Source organism: Echinops telfairi, unplaced genomic scaffold (genome assembly GCF_000313985.2).
Source record: "Echinops telfairi isolate 266 unplaced genomic scaffold, ASM31398v2 ScPeMD7_31;HRSCAF=116, whole genome shotgun sequence".
Taxonomy (NCBI): Eukaryota; Metazoa; Chordata; class Mammalia; order Afrosoricida; family Tenrecidae; genus Echinops; species Echinops telfairi.
Window position 1 is genome coordinate 55,275,336 of NW_022103928.1, and position 25,731 is coordinate 55,301,066.

At 37.0% G+C, this 25,731-nt stretch overlaps 1 protein-coding gene across 3 annotated transcripts in view; it reads left to right on the plus strand.

The window, feature by feature from the left end:
• ARHGAP12 (Rho GTPase activating protein 12) overlaps positions 1-25,731 on the plus strand; it is a 114,647-nt gene that overhangs the window by 55,070 nt on the left and 33,846 nt on the right. For 2 of the 3 annotated variants that reach the window (XM_004702278.2, XM_004702281.2), the window contains 3 exons: positions 10,188-10,313; positions 14,031-14,108; positions 25,062-25,123. In XM_004702278.2, the coding sequence (XP_004702335.1) occupies positions 10,188-10,313; positions 14,031-14,108; positions 25,062-25,123 (266 nt within the window). The remainder of the gene's footprint in view (positions 1-10,187; positions 10,314-14,030; positions 14,109-25,061; positions 25,124-25,731) is intronic. The other variant, XM_004702279.2, reaches the window with a different exon arrangement.

Here is a 25,731-nt window from a genome sequence, read left to right on the forward strand (position 1 = left end):
ATGTATGGATTGTGATAAGAGTTGTATGAGCCCCTACGAAAACGATTAAAAAATAATAATTAAAAAAAAGAATTAAAAACAGTGAGATTTTCATCTCATGTATTTTGTACATGTTACAGGAGAGACCAGTTCCTGCAAAAGGACATACTATCCTGTTTGGTAAAGTAAGAGGGTCAACAAAAAGGAGGAAGACCCCCCCCTTTCAAAACCATTTTATTGGGGGCTCATACAATTCTTATCCCAATCCATACATACATCCATTGTGTCAAGCACATTTGGATATTTGTTACCATCATCAGTCTCAAAGCATTTGCTTTCTACTTGAGCCCCTGGTATCAGCTCCTCGGAGGAAGACCCCTTAACAAGGTGGATTGACGTAGTGGCTGGAAAATGGCCCCAAACATAACAATTATGAGTAAGATGAAAGACCAGGCAGTGTTCCCGTCTGTTCTGCATAGGGTTGCTGTGAGTTGGAACTAACTTGACAGTACTTAACAGCCATAGTCCAAAGAAGTAAAACCACACAATCTCAATTGCAGTAGCAAAAGCATTTGACAAAATCCGATGCTCGTTAGTGATAAAAACTAACAAACCGGAAATAAAAGGGAATCTACCCAAAAAACTTATAGGTAAAGTCGTAGTTATTCATCAAAGATTGAATAGTTTCCCCTTAGAATTGGGAATAATGGAAGTCTGAGGGCACTTCAAAAAGCTTGTGATAAAATCCCATTTATTCATGAACTTTTTGAAGTGCCTTTATATGTCTGTTCTCAGTTTAGTACTGAAAGTACCCAGTTCAGCAAGCTCATTGTCATTAAGTCAATGCTGACTCATAGTGACCTCATGGGTGTTTCCAAGACTAACTATTTGTGGGGAAGCCAGGGGTTCAGTAAGTGCAATTGTACAGTTGAGATATATCAAGATTATAATAAAGTCATAGAGAATGAGAGCGATAGGAGAGAGAGTAAAATAAAGAAGTCAGATACATGGTTGCATGCTCACCTCCTAGCTGGCCATGATTTCAACAGCCAGGTCTGCGCACAGCACGGGCCAAGAGGGCAGGGGAGAGAGATTTATTGCCAACCAAGGCGTATATATCTTTGGGGATGTGCAAGCCCCCTAATTACAGGTAAAGATGTACGTCACAGGAAGGGGTTGTACTGTAGGTAATACAGTAATGGGAGGGTGACGATCCAGGGGTTCACACGTTATAGGAAGGAGAGATTAAAGGTGTACATGTGACAAAATGGTCTGGTCCTAGATTCATGATGGCGGCCTAGCCTTGATCGGCCTAGAGCTGGAGACTTTATTTAGCCTAAGCTTTCAGGGGAAACAATCCAATGTCCCTAACAGCAGGGAGTGAGTCCCACCTCTTGTGGGAAAAACAGTGGTGTCTGCTTGCCTGAATGGCTAGAGTCTTCAGGGAGATAACTTGACAATCATTTACCATTAGTTGCAAGCAGTGTCCTAGGTCTAACATTATATTTGGGGGAGTCGAGCTGGGGAACAGTATTTTTGTATCCTACAACTATTTATGGGAGTAGTAAGCCCAGTCTTTCTCCCAAGAAGATGCTCATAGTTTTGAACTGCCAGCCATGCAGTTCGCAGCCCAATGGCTCCATAAGTTCAACATAGGAGAAGAGAACGAAATAAAAAGCATACAATTTAGGAAATAAGAAATAAAGATCTTCCAACTTAAGGTCAGTAGTTTGAACCCACCAGCTGCTGTATGGGAGAAAGATATGGCAGCCCGCCTTCATAAAGATTCACCGCCTTGGAAACATAGGGCAGGTCTGATTTGTCCTATACCATCCACAGGGTTCCAATGAATTGGAATCAACTCAACAGCAATGGGTTTGGTTTGGTTTCACCAGAAGGTGAAGTGATTTTCTGTTAAAACAAAAAACAAAACCCAATTCATCTAAAAAACAAAAACCCTCGTAGACCCAATAAATGAGTATAACTAAGTTATGGGATTACAAGATGGACACACAAATGTTAATTACTTTATGGGAGGGGAATTTCAAAAAGTTCATGGAAAATGGAATTAAAATATAAAGATAAATATATAAACTTTATTTCTTAATATAATTCCATCAAAGTCAAGTCACGTATGTAAGCATTGATTCTAGTCATTTAGTCCATCCATAAAGAACTGAGGGTCTTGGGGATCTAATTATAATAATGCAGCCTTTTTTACATATAAACTGAAGAAAAATGGATACCCATTGAAGATTTACTATGATTAGGGAACAAAAGTCCTAAGGAGTCAAATCAGCACTATAAAGTAGAGGCCTAATGATTTCCCATGGAAACTCTGGCATCCAGTGGTGATACTGGGAGGGCGGAGGGAGGGTGGGGTAGAAAGAGTAACTGATCACAAGAATCTATATATAACCTCCTCCCTGGGAGATCAACAACAGAGAAGTAGGTGAAGGGAGTTGTTGGTCAGTGTAAGATATGACAAAAGTAATAATTTATAAATTATCAAGGGTTCATGGGGGAGGGAGGGGAAAAATGAGGAGCTGATACCAAGGGCTCAAGTAAGAAGGCAAATGTTTTGAGAACGATGATGGCAACAAATGTGCTTGACACTATGTATGTATGGATTGTGATAAGAGTTGTATGAGCCCCCAATAAAATGATTTTATAAAAACAAAAACTCTGGCATAATTGCCCTTTTTTGATTAGACAGGAGCAGAAGCTTAGTCATGGTAAAGGACTGACTCTGCCAAGGGTTTCCTCAGTGTTTTTTCTGGCCAAGCCTTGACTAGCTTTCTCCAGACATTTTCACAATAAGCAGAACGGTGCTTTGGCCCTCCAGAAAGTCAACTTAAATGGCTTGAACATCCCCAAACTTGCCGTGATCTTTGCTCTTGACTGGTCCACTTTTGCTTTCACTGGACCACTTTTATTTTGTAATCGCCTTTGCTTCGATTGTGTTTTGTTAACCTTCAGGACTGTACTGAGAAAGCCATGTTTGGTCTCCTGCTACAGTCCTTCAAAGAAATGCTCAGGGATCTCGATCTTGCTTTTAGAATTCTCATGGAAAGCTCTGCTCTTGTGTGCAGCTAATCTGGGCATAGCCATTTTGATGCTCATCCAACAGAAAGTTTGCTCAACTTTAATTGTTTCAGTCAGAATTGTGTAAGCAAACCAATTGAGATGTCTTTGGTGTTGGCTATTGTTTCTGCTGGTAATTTTAACTCCTATTCATTTAGGCACAGTTTCCTTGCAAATTGACGTAGATGGTCTACTGCTGTGGGGCATCGCTTTTAACATCACCTTGACCTTTCTTAAAACAAATTTGCATTTATAAACTTCCTTGGGAACATGGTTTACACAAACTTTTAGTAAAACATCAATGTTTTCACCATTCTTCCACCTAAGTTTTACCATGAATTTAATCTTTGTTCTTAGGTTACAGCAGAAGTCACATTGTTCTAATTGAGGCTGTTTTCAAACTGATGTGTTACCTTTCTTAGTGCTTCAAACTAGATCCTGTTCAGACAGGTTATAACAAGTTAATACAAGCTTATGCTAGAATGACTAACATAAAGAACAGCAACCAAAAGGAACAGTATTATCAGAGAAATGAGATCTTTCCTACTTTAGTTGATGGGAATGTAAAGTAATTTAGTTACTCTTGAAAACAATTTGACAGTTTTGTATAAAAGTAAACGCATGCTACTCAGATGACTCAGCAGTTTTCTGGATATTTCGCTGAGAGACATGAATACTTGTGTTTACACAAAAACCTCACATGAATGTACTTAGCAGCTTTATTTGTTTTACTCAGAATGGATAAACATTGAATGGAATACACAATCTTGTAATACTACTCAGCAATGAAAACAGATGAACAGTTGGTATACATATTGTGGGTTAATGTGGAAGACACTGTGCTGAATGAAAAAAATCCAATCCCTTGAGGTTACGTTGTAGGTGATTTCATTTATAAAACATTCTTGAAATGACAAAATTATAATGATAGAGAGCAGGTCAGTGGTTGTCATGGGTTAGGTTTGATGGGAGGGTGTACCTGTCAAAGGTTTGTATGAGGTAGTGTCCTTGTGCTGATGGAACAGTTCTGCATCTTCATGGAAAAGGTGACTTATTTTATAGATGTGGTAAAAATTCCATATATCTCTAACCATGGAAAAAAAGTAGATGTGAAATCTGTTGAAACATGTATAAGGTCTGTAGTTTAGCTAACAGTATTGTACCAATATCAATTCCCTGATATGATGGTTGTACTTGTCTCATGGGAAAATATAATTAAAATATAGTGAAGTTTTTCTATGAGCCTTTTGAAGCCCCTAACACGTGTGATCGTCGAAGAAATCTGAGCAAACATAGCTTGATAAAACAAGTCACTGTTGAAGACCTCTACAGTTTTGGCATTTCTCTGTGAATCTAAAATTAACATAAAACTTTTTTTTAAGTTGTATAGAGGAATAATGTGACTAACATGCCATAAATTTTAGAATCGAGGAATAATTAACTCTCTAGGGAAAAATATAAAATACCAAGTTTGTTTCAAAGACATGACAAATCCTCAATAAGTTAATGATCAATAAAGAAATAACATGAATAATAAAAAACATTGTCTCCAAAGATACCTATTCCAAAAGCTTTTATTTGTGAATTTCTAAAATGTTACATGGAACTGATTATAAGAGAGAAAGCTACCCTACCCAACTTGTTTTTCTTTTTTGGTTACTGTAACCTAAGACCAAAACCAATGCCATTTATAGTACCTCTCTCTAAATGAAATACTTAGATATATCGCCATCAAAATATATTTATAGGAGCTATGTTTAAAAGTACAGAAAATTACAAATCAGATTAATTTTGAACATGAATTTAAAACTTCAGGAATAAAGTATTGGCAAATTGAATTTGATCAAGGAGGGTTTATAGCAGGAATTCTTTAAAATTTGAAAATCTCTTACTATAAGTTGTAGCAATAAACCTACTAATAATTCCTCAATAGTTATTCTTTTCTTTTTCATAATAAAATGTCCAATTTTGCTAGGTATATGACTTCCCAATTGAAACTAGATTCTGCAGCTCAGTTGGATGTAAACACTGATAGGTGACCTGGAAAACCAGGCCATATTTTGATTAAAAAAAAAAAAGTTACACATTATCTACCTCCTCTTTTAAACTCCCTTCTTTTTTTAGCCCTAACACAGGCATAGTGCCCTGAGCTAGCTTTAATCTTGTGGTTGAGAACAACACCTTGGCTGAACAACAAGATAGAAGGAATCTGTATCCTTGGATGACCTCTGGAACAGAGCCATCCTTACCTACTTCTGTACTGTTAACGTGGGGGCAAATTAAACATCTGTTTAAACCCGTCTTTAGATGTCTCTGTCACAGTCATTTAGCCCATCTCATAACCATTATGGAGACATGCCATGTGCTGATCTCGAAAGATGCCGAAAATCTCTTCAGCACAAACCACTTTCCTTTCTTCTCTTCAGGAAAGGATTTTAGAGATGAGAGCGTGACCTTCAGAAGTATAAAAGACCCAGATAGAAGATATATTGAGAAACAATATTTTCACATTTTGCTAATTTTGTTTGTTAGAGGTTTTTATGGAGCAATACTTTGTGAAATACCCTCATACCATGATCTTGAATTGGGAGGTGTATTTTTATAGTTGCATTTTAGTTAATCTTTACGTTCAGTGCATTTCCTTTTAATATTGCCAGTGTCCCCTGCTTTGTTCTCCCCCATAACCATTTTTTGGTGGCACTAATTCTAAAATATATATGGGCACGCACATACACACAATAAAAAAGTCCACAAAAACTAGCCTATTCCTGAATAGGGGGGAGAAAGAAAGACACTTGGTTTTTGGTTTATTTGGAATGGGCTTTTGGTTCCTGCTGTGGTATGGGGTTGGACTGGGACTCCCTGGTGGCTAAGGTCTCATCAGCTAACTTAAAGGTGAGTGTTTGGAAGGAAGACCTAGTGATCGATTTCCTTAAGAATTATAGGCAGGAGAGCCCTATGGGTCAGTTCTCCCCTGTCATCCAGGTTCACAATGAGATGGCACCCACAATTATTAACAGTTCCTGAGCATTACAGATGGTTAAGAACTGAAAATTTGGCCGTTTAAATCTACACAGTGCCACCAGAAAAAAAAGGCTGGACAGTTTACTGGAAAATCACAACCCTTGAAAACCCCATAAAGGACAGTTCAGTCAATGGCAGATGGCTTCAGGTGTTATTTTGTTTGTTATGTTATGGTTAATAAGAATACAGTTGTCAAAAAAAAAAAAAAAAAAGAATACAGTTGTCATAACCAAATGTGAAGAAAGCTGATGGTGCCCTGCTATCAAAAGATATATAGCATCTGGGGTCTTAAAGGCTTGAAGATAAACAGCCATTTAGCTGAGAAGCAACAAAGCCCACATGGAAGAAGCACACCAGCCTGTGTGATCATGAGGTGTCAGTGGGATCATGTTTCAGGCATCAAAGACCCAGAGCAGAATCAAACCCAATGTGAAGGGGCCGGGGGCAGGCATGGAGTGGAGACCCGATGCCCATCGGTAGACATCCCTCACAAACGAGTCACAGGGAAGAGATGAGCCAGTCAGGGTGCTGTGCAGTATAGCACCGATGAAACACACAACTTTCCTCTGGTTCTTTGGTGCTTCCTTCACCCCACTATCATGACCTCAATCTACCTTACAAATTGGATTAGACCAGAACATGCACACTGCTACAGATAAGAGCCTGCAACACAGGGAATCCAGAATAGATAAATCCCCTCGGGGCCAACAATGAGAGTAGAGATACCAGGAGGATTAGCGGAGGTGGGGGGGTGGTGGCGGGAGAAAGGAGGAATCAATCACAAGGATCAACCTAGAACGCCTTCCCAGGGGGACACACCAATGGAAAAGTGGGTGAAGGATGGCAGCGAGTGGGGGAGGAGGAGGGAAGAAATGGGGAGCTGATATCAGGGGCTCAAGTGGGAAGAGAATGCTTTGAAAATGATGATGGCAGCATATGTCCAAATGTGCTTGACACACTGGATGAATGTATGGATTGTGATAAGAGATAAAACCCCCAATAAAAGTATTTAATTTAAAAAATGTTAAAAAAATAAATACAGTTGTCATTCAGAAACCTCACCACCCAGTGAGTTGATTCTAACTCATCTTGACCCCTAGGATGTAACTCCTAGAACAGAGTCAAACTGCTCCCTAGGGTTTCCAAGGCTGTAATATTTACAGGAGGAGATAGCCTCATCTTTCAGCTGAGGCAGCTAGTGCTTTTGAACTGTTGACCTTTGTGGTTAACAGCCACCTCACAAACCGCTAAGTCTCAAAAACTCACTGCCACTGAGTCCATCCTGACTCTGAAGATATTCATGTTACATTATAATCAGGTTAAGTGAGATTTGCTAACCTTTGGGAAGGGGGGGTAGTTTGGATCTTGGGTGAAAGGTATCCTTATAATAGTTTACCATATATACTTGAGTATAAACCGACCCGAATATTAGCTGAGGCACCTAATTTTATCACAAAAATGGCATAAAAATGCTGAAAAACTCTGCTTATACATGAGTATATATGGTATTTTCTTGAGTAATTTTATTATAATTATTCACAAATTTATTAAAATTACCCATATAAAAGAACAAGACCACACATTAATGAATTTTTTGTCATCCATGTGTTATTTCACAAGCGTTATTTGAGGACCCTATTGCTAATGTCTTCTCAGTTTTATACAGAATTTTTTTTGATAGTGATTGCCTTTTGCACAAAACTGGCATTCATGGTTGGTCTCTAAACTATACCATCTCTCCCCTGAGGCCTGCTTATGCTTTGCCATAGTCAGTAGTATGCTTGACCTGTAAGTGAAAGCGATGACAAAAACAAAGCTCTTAGCTACAGTGCATTTATAGGCATTCTTTCTTTTTTTTGAAAAAAATAATTTTATTGGGGGCTCATACAACTCATCACAATCCATACATCCATCATTTGTGTGTCAATCACATTTGTACATTTGTTGCCCTCATCATTCTCAAAGCATTAGCTTTCTACTTGAGCTCTTGGTATCAGTTCCTCATTTTTCCCCTCCTTCCCTGCTCCCCCCTCCCTGACAAACCCTTGATAATTTATAAATTATTATTTTGTCATATCTTACACTGTACGACCTCTCCCTTCACCCACTTTTCTGTTGTCCATCCCTCAGGGAGGAGTTTATATGTAGATCCTTGTAATTGGTTCCCCTTTTCTACCCCACCTTCCCTCCACTCTACTGGTATCACCACTCTCACCCTTGGTCCTGAAGATATCATTTGTCCTGGATTCCCTGTGTTTCCATTTTCTATCTGTACCTGTGTACATCCTCTGGTCTAGCCAGATTTGTAAGGTAGAGTTGGGATCATGATAATGTGGGGGAGGAAGCATTTACGAACTAGAGGAAAGTTGTATGTTTCATTGCTACACTGCACCCTGACTGGCTCATCTCCTCCCTGTGACCCTTCTGTAAGAGGATGTCCAGTTACCCACAGATGGGCTTTGGTTCCCCAATCTGCACTCCCCCTCATTCACAGTGATATGATTTTTCTTTGTTGTCTGATACCTGATCCCTTCAACACCTCATGATCACACAGGCTGGTGTGCTTCTTCCATGTGGGCTTTGTTGCTTCTCAGCTAGATGGCTGCTTGTTTACCTTCAAGCCTTTAAGACCCGAGATGCTACATCTTTTAATAGACGCACACCATCAGCTTTCTTCATCACATTTGCTTATGCTCATACTTGTCTTCAGCGATCATGTCGGGAAGGTGAGCATCATGGAATGTATAGGCATTATTTCTAAAGATAACCAAAACATTGAGTTCGTGTAGATTTTAGAAGTAGAATAAACCTTAAAAACGAATTTATCTGTGGCTTCATTTTTAATAATTAATTAATTTTTAAAATACTTTATTGGGGTCTCTTACATCTCTTTATCACAATCCATGCATTCATCCAGTGTGTCAAGCACATTTGCACATATGCTGCTGCCGTCATCATTTTCAAAGCATTCTCTTCCCACTTGAGCCCCTGATATCAGCTCCCCATTTCTTCCCCCTCCCTCTCATATCCACCCTCCCTCACACACCCTTGATAAATTATAGATTATTATTCCATATCTTACATCATCCTCCGTCGACCCTCCCAAGCCTCATTTAAAAAAATTTTTATCTTAATAGATCATTTTATTGGGGTCTCTTACAACTCTTGTCACAATCCATATGTTGCCTTCATTATTTTCTAGACATTTACTTTCTATTGAGCCCTTTATATCAGCACATCTTTTTTTTGTTCCCCCTCCCCCCACCCTCATAACCCCTTGATAGATTATACATTGTTATTATTTTCATATCTCACACTGACTGCTGTCTTCTTTTCCCCTTGTTTTCTATTGTTCTTTCCCCTGGAGAGGGGTGTATGGTTATGAGTCGATCATTGTGATTGGTTCCCTCTTTCTCCCTTCCTCTCCCTTCCCCCTATCCTTCTGGTATCACTATTCCCACTCCTGTTACTGGATTCTGTGTGTCGTGAACTCCAATCTCTTATCTACACCTGTGTACATGTTCCCGTCTAGTTTGAATTGAGAAGCAGCACTGGGGTCATGGTAGTGGAGGGTGAGGAAGCCTCAAGGAACCAGAGGAATAAAGTGTGTTTCATCAAGGCTTTACTGTACCTTGGTTGACTCATCCCTTCCCTGTGGCTCCTTGGGGGTCGGGGGATTGCTGCTCCATTGTATACAACCTCCCTCATTCTCAACAATATGTTTTTGTTTGTTCTTTTTTTTGTTTGTTCTATGGCCTCATTTTATGTTATGATAGTTACCGTTTATTCCTATGAGCCTACTGTCAGCACCATGATGGTGCTTTTATAGTTTGTTTCATCCTGATAACAATTTAGTGAGAGGATATTTGTGCTATTTCTGTTTTATAATTGAGGAAACATTGGCTTAAGGAGATTAAACCTTTTGCCAAAGATAACAGAGTAGTATCTAACACCAGTATGCATGATCTTGCCAATTGTTACAGTGCTGGTTGAAGATGAAAAAGCTAAGGCTAGAAAACTGATCATACTGTAATATGATAAACTTTGTGAACATCTCGTGTTGTTTCTGTTATTTATGAGGTCTGTTTTGTTCTCTTCAGTACAATGCTTCATCCCAGCAGCAAAGGGAAATAATTAAAAGTAGGAGCCTGGACAGGCGGCTACAAGAACCAATAGTATTAACAAAGTGGAGACACAGCACCATTGTATTAGACACCAACGACAAGGTAGGACTTTCTCAGAAATTTTTTGAGAATTTTGATAAGTTCTTTGTGTGTTATATTGTTTAATGAATTCTAGCCATTTGCACTAATATAGCTCATTGCATGGTAGTGTTACTGATTCTTAAGTATGATTTGTTCTTTGTTAAAATATTTTGTTATAAATCAGTTGAAGTTTTTATTTGCATATATGCTGAATCATAATTTTTTCCATATATTTTCTCCTTTGCAGAACCTCATATCTTGGTGATTATTCTTATGTTGACTTTAGCATCAACTTGTGGAGAAGGTTTTGGTTTTGAAGTTTTTTGGTTATTATTTTTTTCCACAATGACTTAATGATAAACGCATTGATACGCTTGAGCCTAATAACCTACACCTTTTTTTTGCGGGGGGCGGGGGGGGGCTGGTGTACTGTATTTAAAAGTTCCATTTATTTTCCCTTTCATTTGTCTTCAATCTGTAGGAGGCTTTGTAGTGAAAACATCTAATTATTTCTCCCCATCCCAAAGATGATTGGAATCCTTACTCCCTCTCTTTACACGCTTTAAACCACTTACTGAAAAAAAAATCAAAGAGAGACAAATGGGCTTTGCATAAAGTGTTTTATCAATCTGACAAGGAACGTTCTCTCTCAAGTAGGAAATAAAGTGTGATAGAAACATCAGAATGGGCAGGCCATAAACTCTTAACTCTCTTCAAGCAGTTATATCTTTTACATAGGGCCTTTAGTTTGAGGCTGGGCAGGAAAATAGAGTGAATTTGAAGACTGTCAGACATAGTAATGTTACAGTGTGGTAACACCCCAAAATGATGTTCTTTCACAAAGAAACTGTCACCGAAGAGTCTTTTTTACTTTTATTACTCTTTTACCATAATTAATAGATTTGACATAGTTTTTTCACGTATTATTTTTAATGAAAACAGAATGAACTCCCCAAAGCCATACTTATCTGAGTTTGAATACTTTCACTCGTAAATCTCTTTAAAATTATCTGAACTGATTCATCAAAACAAGTATATTTTCTTTAGTACAGCAAGTGACTATAAAATTGGTCTTTGTTGAATTAAAAGATTAGATTTTGTGCAGTTGTATAAATAATCATGAAATTTATAAAATAAATGGTCTAATCGTAATAGTTAAAGTAGTATATCAATTTCTAGTTTCTATTCCGTCAAGTTGTTATGCAGTTGAATAGAGTGTATGTACAAAGAATGTTCAATTAAAGTTGTATTTGAAAATATACCATAGTTGAAAATGTTAAGATTGAGATTAGTCTAGGAAGAGCCGATTCCTGGAATTTTTAATAAGGAAAATTTCCATAAATTCACTATATCCAGAAAGTTCTTAATATCATATCTAGTGCCTAGCGTAAAAGCAGTTGTTGAAGAAATTTCACCATTCACAGTATCAAAAAGAACAAGGATGTTAAGTTTGATGATGGGGTATTAAAATTTTTTACTCCTTTTTACTCTCTCTTGAAACTAATTTCATTCTATTGCCTAGAATAATTTACATGAAGTTCTTAATACTTTTATTTATTTATTTTTTGCCGTGATTATTTCCAAGTTGTAGTAACATGTTTTTTTTGAGAGTAGAGATTTACTATTTTTAATAAGACTGTCTTTTTTTCTTCATTTTCTTCTTTAAAAATGAATCCATTGGTAATTGCTTTGCTAAGTAAATTTAGCTATTTATTATCATCACCTAGAATATACTTTTTTAAGAAAGGTTATTTGCAGTCTTTGAAGTTATGAAAGAGGGACTATATCAGAAACAAACTAGCTGAATAATATATGATATGGGGCAAGATGTGTAAAACTTGAAATTTAATCAAAGAAACCTAATATTGTATAGCAAATATTATGATGACATTGACCCTAATTCAGTTGTCAGATAACCTTGGAAGAGGTTGATTGTATGTGTGTGTGTATATGTGTATGCGCCCGCGTGCGCGCGCATCTCTCTGTTTATGCTTATGAGTGGTTTGTACAAAAATGAAATCATAAATATCTAAGAAATACATACATATGTTTATAAATAAATGTAAATAAATGCAAACTAATCTCTTTATGATAATTTTTTATATAAATTACTCCTCTATATAGCTTTTATTTCTACAGGACTGCTAAATGCTATGGGGAAAATCATAATTTTATTCAATAACATGTTTTGTGGATTCCTCCTTTTCCAAGATACTTTTAATATTAGTTGAACCCTCTCTTGCAAGTCAACAGATTTTGAAAAAGGAAGCATCTGAAGCTGTCAGAAATGAGTAGAATTTGAGATGTAGTGGTCCAATGGATAAGAGCTTGGCTGCTAACTGAAGTTGGCAGGTTGAATCCACCAGTCTCCTGTCGGGAGAAAGATGTGGCAGTTTGTTCTCATCAAGTTTGCAGCCTAAGAAGTCCTCTGGGCAATTCTACTCTTTCCTATAGAGTCATTAGGAATCAGAATCAACCTGACAGTCTACAACAGTCAACAGAAATCCAGACATTAACACAATTTATTTATTGTAAAGATATTTTTATATGATTTTAATATTTTCTTGAGTCATAGTACTAATGCTCTTGGGGAGGACCTGGGGTAATATGATGGTGTAATATTGGCCTTAGTTGTTTGATTTGTATGCTTGTCCCTTGCAAGGTTTTCCCTGTACATTTTTATTACAATGTAGGTAGAGTTTCTGTTTTATAAATCCTATGGAATATAAAACTGAAGACTTTTTTCCTGATGAGTGAAAGTTGAATGAAAGATTTTTACATTGTTATTGAAAAGAAATTCCCAGGTTTGGGGGCTATACCTTCTATAGTTACATAAGCATAGAATATAAGAACGGTCCAGATAAAGGTCCAGATAAGTGATTTGTTTGTATTATTAAATTAATAGTAGATGTGGGCAAATGATTTCTTTATCATCTTTTCCTTAAGTTACTCAGAGTATCAAGGGGAATGGAGAAAATTTAAATGGAGAGGTAGGCTGTTTAGGTAAAAAAAAAAAATTGCTTTTTCGGCCTTATCTTCCATGAAATAGTCTTTTAAACATTTGTAATAGAAATAATATTATGTGTTTTAATATTGATAAAGAACTGCTAAAAAAACATCATTCATTTCTTTTATAATTTTAAAGAGCTATGAATAAATGTTCTTTTAAAAAAACAATTAACCCTTAAATTTGATGTCTTCCTTGCATAACACATGTTGTTAATTTCTAGTCATTAGAAAGTTAGCTATGAATTATGCTTTATATTAATTATAGTTTAATTCTTAATGTAGCTGTTGACTAAAATAGATTTCTTCTGGCAGTTCCCAAGTCATTTCTGTAACTAATTTCCATCAGACCAAGAGCAAGTTAATATAGTGACTGTTACATATTTGTCCATAGCACTTAGATTTTTACCTCTTTTAAGTATAGTTGATGTACCCTGAGTTAACATCATGATTTTAAAGCAACATGCGTAATTTATTTTGAATTATGGTATAATGATATATGTAGTACTTAAAATTCACTATAAATGGTATAGAAGATACCAGTTTTATAACCTTTTTAAAATGTCTGAATTAAAAAAATTAGTATAGTATCAGTTTCTAAGCTGACTGTGGAAGGAAAACCTTGAAGAAAATAATTTTCTTAGCATCCCATTGTAAGCTCTCTCATTGTGAATAGAGGGAGGAATAAAATTAATAAAATAGAGTAACGTTTTCATTACTTATTTCTTATAGGAATCTCCAACTGCCTCAAAACCCAGCTTTCCTGAAAATGAGTCTCCTCCTCCCTCTTCACCAAAGCACCAAGATACAGTTAGTATGATAGAAGCGTGGAGTGTAATTATAGTCCAGTTACTTGAATCAATAAGTTAATAAATTAATAAGTTAATTTTCTCTAATGCTTAACTACTTTTGGGCTTCTATTAAAGTTCATTGTTTTGTTTTTTAATGATAATAGGTTAAAATTTAAAAATCAAGTTCTGTTGTTTAAAAATCCCCCCTTTTGTTCAGAGTAGGAGATCTTAAAGTTATTAATATACAGACCAAATTTGTAAGCTGATAAATTTATAAATATAAAAATTCCCAGAGAATACTACATATTATACTTACCTGTTTTCCCTGTGGCCAGCGGTTTAAAGGTAAGAAGTTTCCCTGTGGCCAGCAGTTTAAAGGCATTTCCCTCTTCCTCAAGGAGCTCAGACACCATCGTCTTGGTGTCTAAACTCTAAGTACTCGTCCGTTGCCCAACCTGTGTCAGGTAAAGAGAGGAGCTATGTTGATGCCACTGTAAAGTTTCCTTTACACTGAAAAAACCTTCTAATGCCTACTTTGGTAAAAATTGATTTGATCTCTGTATTTGAATTTTCTTCTAGTCTTTCCTCTGAAAGTGGCTTCCTCTTTAAAGGCCTTCAGTGGCTTCTCGTTTTCATGTCGAATGAAGACCAAAGCTTTTCTTGCGGACTCCCAAGACCTGTGCTCTGGTTCCCGGCTTCCTCACAGCTTCATTTCATACACTGTTACCTCTTCCCCCATGGTGTCCTTCTAAGTGCACTGCCCTTCTCTGCCTTCCCACAAGGTGTCATGCTTTTCAATTCATGGTCTGTCTTTGTTTTTGTTCTTCTTGCCCAGAGGAACACTTCCTCTTCCACATCTGCACTTAGTTTCTTCTTTTTGAAAATTTCCTTAGTTAACTTTTGTTCACGTATTAGGGCTTAGTACAAACTCGACTTCCTCAGAAAACTTTAATCCTTTAATTAGGTCATTTCTTCATAGCATGTACATACAATAGACTGTTATCATTACTTGTAGTCATAGAAATTTCCAACTTTCTAATGCTATCAATCTTCCCAGTAGACCCAAAACAGAGCAACTTTTAAGAGCAGAGCAGAAGTAGAGTATCCTCAGGACCTAATAGAGTATCTGCAGGACCTATTGTTCAGTGAATATTTGTTGAATTAATCAGTGGAACTTCTTAAGCTCCAGAAAAGACAAACTGATCGTTATTTTCCTTATTTTATGAGACTCATAGACTCTTGTTTATTAGGGTACTTGCGGTTTCTTAGAGGAAGAGATTTTCTTGTAGCCACCCATACTGTTCTGTTTTTCTGACTTCTGTGTTCCTGAACCTACACGTCTTTTATGGTTCATCTACTTACTGTTTCTTTCCTTCAGGCAGGACTCAGCCAGCTCCTCCTGCCTGGACGAGGCTTTGACTTCTACACAGGAAGGCTAAGCCCTACGCCTTTACAAGACCTAGTCTTTGATTTTGTTTTTTTTCCTACAGTCTTACTGACATAAAATTTATGTACCATGCAATTCAGTGTTTTAAATGTACTTTTAAAAGAGTTAAACATTCATCACCACCATCACTTTTTGAACGTTTCTTCATTCTTGTATCCATTATTATGAGCTCTCACTTTCTGCGCCACCTCCCCTGCCACAGCCCTGAGAAACTGTTGGTCTAGTTACTGTCTCTATAGATTTATGCATCCTGAGTTTCTTATAAAGGAAATCTTACTAAAAAAGACCCCCACAACAACGCAAAACAAAACATAGAAAAACCTCAATCCAAAAGAAAGCAGAGAATAATAAAAACTTAACAAATTAAAAAATGGGTCAAAAGGGCAAACAAATGGTAAGATGTTAAATTGTAACCTAGCTGTATCTGCAGTAGGCACTCTGGTGGTGTACTGGTTACAAGTTGGGCTGCGATCTGCAAGGTCCCAAGTTTGAAACCACAGCTGCTCCTCGGGAGAAAGATGGGGTTTTCAAATCCTATAAAGAGTTGTAGTTCCAGAAACTCACAGTCCTACCTGCCATAGGATCATTTTGAGCTGGTGTTGGTTCAATAGCAGTGAGGTCTTTTTGTTTTTGTTTTATATCTGCAGTAACGTGCTTTCCAGTACACTGTCTGAGGATAAGAGCATTCACATCTTTGGTCACTGAACCGAGGAAATCAATGGAAACTTAATCCACCTGTGGGCCCTGTACTGAATTTTGGGCTTTCACTGTCATCCATAGCTTTCTGCAAACTCAGATTTTAAACTCATTACCGTCCCTTCCTCTGTTGTTATTATTACTCAATGCCAGTGAATTTAAGGTTTTTCTTCTTGCCAAACTATCCCAGCATAATGCCCACGTGTTCTTTATTTCTGAGCACCCAAGATACTTACTGCATTGAATGGTGTATAGGTTATTTGACATATTCCGGTCTCCCTACTAAGGTTTAAACTCTCTTACGGATTAGGGTCTCTGTTTCTACTTTTGATCTTTTTTTTAAAAACTAGATCATGTTGGACTCATGGTTTCCTCTGATGGCAGTGTATGGAACTGCCTCATCAGTGTTTCTGCTCAGTTTCTTTTTCCCCCCAACCATCAAGTGAAAAAATGAACAGCTTTCTTAATCCTACCTGAGAGCATTCTGTTTTTACATGGACACACAATTTTCCTTGACCCCTGGAATGCTCCTCTTCCATTCTTTCCTGAACCTCATGTGAGACTTGCACCCTCTTCCACTCTTTACGTCCCTTGTTCTGAGTTGCTACCTGGCCCTCCTTGTCTTTTACACTCACTAGACTTTCACTTGGTTTTCCCTCCCTTACCTAATTAACATAAGACGATTAACCTATCCCTTTTCTTTGTGATTCAAAATCTGATGGCTGATAAAATTTAGTGATAAGAAAAAAGAAACTGCAAATTTCAAAGTGAAAAAACAAAAATAATACCATAACCAGTGATAGCTATCTGATAGCACCTTTAAACTCTGAATTACTTATCTACCTCTTTAATCTCTTCTAATCAACCAGATCTAAATTCTGTCTCACACTATAAATTGAGAACATGTTAATTTTTCTTATAATATTTTATTGCCAGTTTTCATATGTATTATTATTTTCATAACCCCTTCTTATATATACATCAGGGGGTACCCCCCCCCCCCAACAAAAACAAAGCAAAGCTCGCCTGGGAAGGGTCTTTTTGGTCACGGAATTTTTTGTAAAAGCAGTTTCGCTCAAACCTCATTATTTGTGATGGCTGATTTAAGAGAACAGTGTGCAGCCGTGAAATTTTGTTTCCTGCTCAGGAAAAATGCTGCAGAAACTGTTGTGATGTTGAACACGGCTTAACAAGGACAACACTGGGAAAACTTAAGTGTACAAGTGGTTTCCTCATTTCAAAAAAGGTGAAATGTTGATTGATGACAAACCTCATTCTGACAGCCCCCATTCTGTCCATGTCCCCAAACAGACAAAAATGTCAACTCTTAGTACATTTGGAGTTTGTTCCACCAGGTCAGACTGTTAATCAAGCTTTCTATTTAGAGGTTCTGAAAAGATTGTGTAACAGTGTGCGCCCCCAAAGCCTGATTTGTGTCAGATTGGACCACCAGGACAATGCACCTGCTCACGAAGCCATCTCAGTGCGCCAGTTTTTGGCAAAAAACAGCGTGCCTCTTTTGCCCCACACACCTTACTCATCGGACCTTGCTCCATGCAACTTCTTTTTGTTTCCCCAACTGCAAAGGGACATGTAAAGACAGCGATCTGTTGGTGAAGTGAAAATTGAGGGAAGTGTTGTCAGCCCTCCAAACAGATGAGTCTGAAAAATGTTTCCAAGAATGGAATCGCAGATTTGACAAATGTATTAAGTGTAATGGAGTACTTTGAAGAAGATAAGGTTGTTTTGTAAAAAATATTTAAATACATAACTTTTTTTGGAGGGGGGTAAATTTTTTAAAATTCCATTTTGGAAGGGTACCCCTTCATTTTGTGTGTGTGTAAAATATACTTCTGCACAGTATGAATTACGTAGGCTTTTCTGGGGTGCTATACAATTATAACCTGTAATTGTCACAAGACACCTATGCACTAGGCATTTTTGAGTCTCAAGTTGACACAGTGACCAAAACATTAGACTCAAGTGCTGCAGTGATTGTGGGGAGGACGCAGGACCAGGCAGTGTTCTGTTTTGTTGTATTTAAGTCATTATGCATTGTCTTGAGTGCAGATTACCAATTACTCAATTGAGTTTTAAATTATATAAATAAATTGGAAACTTGAGCTTATGGTTTTGAAATATATTACTGTTTTGGAGAAGAGTAGATTTCAACACTTTCTCTAACAAACAAATTTACTGATTTATTTTCATTGGGTGTACGATCCTAAAGCCTTTTTATTTTAAACTGTTAAAAAATATATAGAACATAACACTGCCTATTCAGCATTTTGGAGCTGTGAAATTTAGTGATTGCAGCTACAGTGGTCATGTTTTGCAACCATAATTATTACCAAATTACCCACTACCATAGATAGAAACTCAGTGCCTAACACCTTTAAAAACATTATTTTAATTTTGAATATTTTTACAACAGTAATTCTTAACAATTTTTTTGAGGTAAAATTCAGATAATATAAAAAGAACCATTTAAAAGTTTACAATTCGAAGGCACTTAACTAGCTTTGCAGTTTGATGCAGCCATGAGCTCCAGATGGCTTTAAGACCTCTTCAGCAGCCCAAAGGAAGCCTATGCCCGTGAGGCAGGCACTGCAGCTTCCCCATTCTCACCAAACTTGCAACCACTTCCTGTCTGTCCAGACCTTCTTTTCGCCTGTATGTTTCTCTCTTTATCGCTATAGCATTGTACAAAGTTTACCCATCTTGCACAAAAAAAAATCTTGATTAGTGTATCATTATAACTTGATTAACTGAAGATAGGGACTTTGATCTGGTACATCATTGTTGTTAGCCTAAATTGGAAAATGTTTCTTTTACAAAATATGAATGCAAACTTGATTGGAAATTCTGAATCCAGCTACGTGATTATAAAATTGTGCCATTGCCCCAGATGACTTCATAGAATTGAAATTTTATTATTGTCGTGTTTGTTAGGACGGGATTACTATAATCTTTTTTAGCGAAGCTGTACTTTAATTTTCTTTTTTACTTAGTTGCTTGATTTTATTTCATACTTGTTTATTCTTCTTATTTTTTAATATAAAGTTTCCTTTGGAGTGTAAAATATATTTAGACTAGGAAATTTTCATGTGTGCCCTTTACATTTTGTTAGATTTAGTAAGGTATTTTTGAAGCTATCATCGTAAGCCACATCCCCCTGCCCGCATGGCCAATTTTGAATCATTAAATAGAGAAAGTACACAAAGTAGTATGAAATAGTCTGAGTCTTTCCCCCAAATCTTGCACCTATATTATTAGTAACAGTTGCCTTCAAGTTAATTCCAACTCGTGGCCAACCCCATGTGTGTCAGTAAAATCGCGTTCCTTAGGGTTTCCAGGCCTGTTGTTGCGCCTGTGGGTAGACTCAAACTTTCAACGTTTTGGGTAGCAGCTGCATGCATTAACCATTTTCACCATGCAGGGCTCCCTCATCGGTCTATATCATCCATCTGCTACTTCAGCACTTTTATGACAAATTAGCATTTTGCATTACGTGCAATGAGGAAGAAAATGGGGCAGTCATAGAGAATAATGGACAGACAGAAAACATCTACTTAAATGTTTCTACTTAAAAGTGATCAGGGAAAGCTTTCTCCTAAAAGTGGCATCTTAACTTTGAACTAGTGAGTTGCTCAAGCAACCACATCTTTCCTCTTGCATCCAATCCGTGTTTGTTCTGTCTTCTCAAGACCAAATGTGGCTCCTCTGCACACACTTTCTGTCACTCGCCTGGTCAAGCTTTCGCCATTGCTGGTAATAGGAGTTTTTTAGTTGGTTCTTACTGTATTTTCTTCTAACTCAAAACTCACTGCCACTAAGTAGATTCTCACTCAGAGGGACCCCATAGGACAGAGTGGAACTGCTCCTGTGGGTTTCCAAGACTTGAAATTTTTACAACAGTAGACAGCTTCATCTTTCTCCCATGGAGCAGCTAGTGGGTCTGAACCACCGACCTTGTGGTTAGTTCAGTGCCATCAAAGTGCCTTATCCTCTCGTAGTGTATGCTACCCTCTATCTCTCTCTTTTCCCACTGCTGTTTAAGACCCTTCAGGATTTAAAACAAACTTCAAACCCCCCTTAGTAGGTAATACAAGATATTCCTTCCTACACCTCTGACACTTTTCCTTTCCTTAAAATTTTTTTTCATTGTACTTTAGGTGAAATTCTATAGAGGAGATGAGTTTTCATCCAGTAGTTTGCACACAGACAGTTCCTTGTCATTGGCTGCATTCCCACATGTCAGCTCTCTCCTCAGTTACTCCTTTGGGGTCTCCCTTTCTTTTCATCTGAAATGTCTATCCTTCTCATCTTTGCTTTTTGGAACATACCCTTTTGATTTCATATAGTTGATTAGCTGATGGAACACATTCCTCTTGGGTTTGTTATTTTTAATGAGCCTATTATTTGGCAAAAAAGTAGTCCCCTGGAATGGCTTCACGTCCAGATGAGAAAGGTGTCTTAGAACCAGTTTCTGGGGTTCTCCTAGTCTCTCTCAGGTCAGTAAGTCTGGCATTTTTTGTGAATTGGATTTTTTTCTTACATTTTTCTCCTTGATCTTCTGTTGTAATCTCAGTTGTGACGGACACCATGCAATGCCTCTGTTCTTGAGGTCATGCAAGCCATGGTTCATGCGGTCCATTAGTCACTTGGATCGATTGCTCCCTTGAGTCTTTGCTTTCTGGACTCAATTCTGTTCCAAGCAGGAAGTGACCAGAAGGTTGTATCTCTGAGTTGGTCTCTTGTAAGACTCTGCTCATCAAAATAGGATTCAGGCCCTTGTTTGGGGGATCTATGTTCTGCCCATTAAGTGTAGATGTTCCTTGAATCTCTATGGCCCTTCACCTTCATGCTTGGGAGCTTCATCCTGTGAAGTGTTTGAGAAATTTTCACGATTGTGTCCCTGTATGCTTTATTGTCTAATGTTTTCTACAGTTATGTATGCAGAAACATACACACCAAACCCTTATCTATAAGTGCGTGTGTTCTCCACACTCTTCCACACCTCTATACATGCTTATTTACCTCTGTTTCCATTTGTAAATTATTGTTTGTTAATAGCATTGTAGGCTTATTTACTCTATGATAATTACTATAGTTGATTTTTATTCCGTAGCTTCCTTTGCCTTGGTCATGTTGTGCTCTTCCCAAGTTGAGTATTGCCTTTCCCTTCACCATCATGAACACTTATCCCAGTGGACTCCACTCCCATGGCAATGGCATTGAGGTTGTTGTTATGGTCTATCTAGTTGGTAGTTTTCCCTTCTTCTCTCATCCCTCGTAACCTTTAAAGAATATTTTGTTGTTGTTCTTTTCCCTTTGTGTGTTCTTATTTTTTTTATGGTTTCTCATACAGTATTTTCCCTTGTATGATTGACTTATTTTACTCAGTATAATGTCTTCCAAATCCATCCATGTTGTGAGATGTTTCTCAGATGTATCTACTCTATTGTACGTAATTCATTGTATGTACCAGAGTTCGTGTCTCCAATCTTTCATTGATAGACATTTAGGTTGTTTCCATTGTCGTCTTGTGAAAAATGTTGCAATGAACATTATGTCTATTGTGTTATGACTCTTAATTCTTTAGGGTATATGCCAAGGAGTAGAGTTGCTGGATTATGTGGTATTTCCTTTTTTAGCTTTAAAGGAAACACCATTTTCCATAGTGGTTATACATTCCCATCTACTGTGTGCAAGAGTTATAATTTCCCTGCAACATCACCAACATTTGTTATCTCCTGACTTGTGTTTCTTTTGATTCGTGTCCTTATTTTTCAGGTGAGATGATATCTCATTGTAGTTTAGGTATGCACCTCTCTAATGACTAAGGATTTCATCTCCATGTGTTTGTTACCTGCTTGAATGTCGTCTTTGGTGATGTGTCTGTTTATATCTATATATTTTTATATTGGGTTGTTTTTCTTTCTATAGTGTAGGTGTTGAGGTTTTCTGTAAATTCTGTAAGTTAGGCCCATGTCAGATGATATATCATTGCCAAAAATTTATTCCCAGTTTGCAGGGTTTTTTTTTCTCTTGTGGAGAAGTCTTTTTTTTTTTTTTTAAACCATTTTATTGGGGGCTTTTACAGCTCTTATCACAATCCATACATATAGCCACTGTGTCAAGCCCATTTGTATATATGTCGCCATCATCATTTTAAAAACATTTTCTTTCTTCTTAAGCCCTTGCTATCAGCTCATTTTCCCCCTTTCCCCACCCTCCCTTTTTCATGAACCCTTGATAATTTATAAAAAAATTTTTTCATGTCTTACACCGACCACTGTCTCCCTTCACCCACTTTTCTGTTGTCCTTCCCCCTGGGAGGAGGATATATATGTGATTGGGTCCCCTTTCTCGATCCACCTTAGAGAAATCTTTTGATGAGCATAAGTCTCTAATTTTTAAGAGATCCTATTTGTGCCTATTTAGTTATGTTTGGTATTCATACCATACACTAGAAGACATGATGCCGTAGAATATTATGTGTTGGGGTGCTAACCGAGAGGTTAGCAAATTAAAACCACCAGCTGTTCCGCAGGAGAAAGATTAGGGTTTCTCCCATGGTAGTTACCGTCTTAGACATCCACTGAGGCAGTTCTACCCTGCTCTGTAGGGTTGCTATCAGTTAAAATTGACTTCGATGGCAGTGAGTTTGTTTTCTTTTAATTAGGGTTCCCAGCACTGTTCCTATTTTTTCTTATGGTTTTTGTAGCTTTAGGTTTCATATTTAAGCCTTTAATCCCTTGATGTTCCTTTCTGTGTATGGTATGAAATATAGGTTCTGTTTTCATTTTCTACAGACAGACACCATTTGCTAGAGAGACTGTTTGCTCCCTATTTAAAGGACTTTGACCTGGAGTTGATGATCAGCTGTCCATGCGTGAATAGATTCCTATTCATTTCTTGATGTTTTCCTGCCTTACCCAGAATTTTAAATTAAAAAGAGCTTAGACTGTCCTAAACTTGACATGTTGTCTCTGTTTTCTGTGTATTTATACTGCATATTGTTCATCTTGGGCCCTTTCTCTCCTTTTTGCTTCTTACACTTTGCTCACCTGTTAAGTTCAAATCTTCTGATTTTCTTTTTCCCTCCAGATTGAATTAGATTCTCTATGCCCCTGCTGGAGTTAGGTATGCATAGTTACATATGCATGTATCTCTCGTAGCACTCGCCAAGCTGTATGGTAATGTTTCCTGTGCTTCTACATTGTGATGTGACAAATTTTGTTCTTATGCTTAAGTTAGAGTACTTACTACTTACAGCATTGATACTTGGGTTTTGATCCATGTGGAGATTTGGTGAACATTCTGGACCCTCTCTTGAATGTCACTTATATACACAGTTTTGTTCTAGTTTTGCCTAGATGTTCATTGAGCATCTTTATAATATTTCTGAGCTACCTGTCATTAGTACTGTCTTCTCCATTTGTCTTCCTGACCCAGCATCTGTATTTCCTGCCTTTTTCCAGCTTTGATGTTTTTAATGGGATAAGTTTCACCTGGTGTTTTTTGAGAACACTAGTGCCCACCCACTAAGATGAATGCCACTTAGTTCCGACATCATTGATAGGGATAATAAAGCAAGAATGTTCTTTACTGTAATCTGCATACTTTATTATAACTGTGTATGTGTTGTAGAAGCACCTGTGAGCTTTTGTGATAAATATCAGACTTTCATATCTGGAATCTAACACTAAATTTATGACTAAATTGCAGTGAAACTTCATTCAGCAAATTCACCAAATTCCTAGTATACCAGAAATATGAATAAACATTAGAGTTTGTGTTGGCTTTGTCTGTAACTGAGTTTTTAATCAGACCAGGCAACGTTTTCAAGCATCATCTTATAGATATTATACGAAAAGTATATAATATTCTATTTATGTTCCGTATTAAGTAGATCTCCCTCCAAAAAAAAGTATAAGGAAGAAGCTAGATATGAGGAATAAGTAGTTTGAGAAATTATGAATTGAGGATTTGTATTTTGTGTGTGTGAGAGAGATGATCATAGTAAGTTTTGTTGTATGTTATGTTCATGTAATGCCTACTAATATTGATGATTATGTATAGACACTGATTTATTTTGACTAACTTCATTTGTATATAGGAAACAAATCAATCACACAATGCTTTGTTAATTCATTGATAACATTTACTTTAGTACAGTGGCTTTTACCTTCATGTGTTTTGATAGAGCTGGTATTGTTTTTCACAGCTGGATAATCTAGCTTGTCCCGAGCCCAACTCACCATTGATAATATGCTTAATGAAGCACATAGTGAGTTTTCATTGCCAGTCAGGTCAGGTATATGTATGCTACCAATTACCTTTGACTACCGTATTAAACACAGTTACTGCAATTTTTATAACATATCGTGGCCTTGTAGATTAGTTTACTAAATAATTTTTAACACTACTAAATATTGTAAATTATCAGGAAAGCTAATATCTTATTTTGTTTTCTTTTTCACAGCATCGTATCTCTTTTTTTGAACAGGAACACAAATAATTCTCTACTACTGTTTTGGTGGCATTCTTATGACAATCTAATTGGCTAGGGGAGTACCTAATGGCTACTGTGACAAAAGGAGGAAAGGAAACATTTAATTGTAAAATTACTGAAAATATAGAAGCATTAGGAAGTAATATTCTTAATGTACGCTAGAACTAATTACATTGCATACTAACTAATCATTTCTTTTAAGCTCATTTTTAGAGTACCAGATTATTTTGATTCAGTCATGTATAAGAACCTGGAGCTCATTGTCTATATGCATGAGGTATAAATAGTAGTATTATTCTATTCCATAGGGTCAAGAGAAATATGGATTATTAAATGTAACTAAGATTACTGAAAATGGAAAAAAGGTTCGGTAAGTATACCAACCATTAATGCTCTTAAGTATTGTCTGAAAAGATAAAAATTAATGCCACTGAATTATACACTTAAAAATAAAGGGGCAGGTTTTATATATTTTACCACAATAAAAAAGTTTTTTAACAAAGGTACTTTGTTCAGCTCTATGGAAATACGTAAATTTGAAAATGATGAAATGAATGATTTCTTAGGGTAGCATCTGGTTCAAATGAGATGTCACAGGAAGAATAGCAGAAACAGACAGAGTAGCCAAATAATCATGTGCACTGCTGCTTCTGTGTGCTCTCAGCATCCATCCTGACTCTTAGCAACCCTGCAGGACAGAGTAGAGCTGCCCTGTAGGGTTTTTTAGGCCGAAATCTTTATGGAAGTGGATTACCAAAGTCTGCTCAGGTCTTTTCTTGCCTGCAGCAGCTACCACTGTCTTTTTGGTTAGCAGTGGAGCGAGTGCTTAACCATTGTGCCACTAGGGCACCTTCTGTTTGCAATACATCCCCAAAAAGGAAGAAAGAGAAAAATTAATGTTTACTTTCACAAGTAAATTCTAAATTTAAGGAACAGTTTAAGGAACACAGTTACAGTATTTGTAAAGTTACTTCAGAG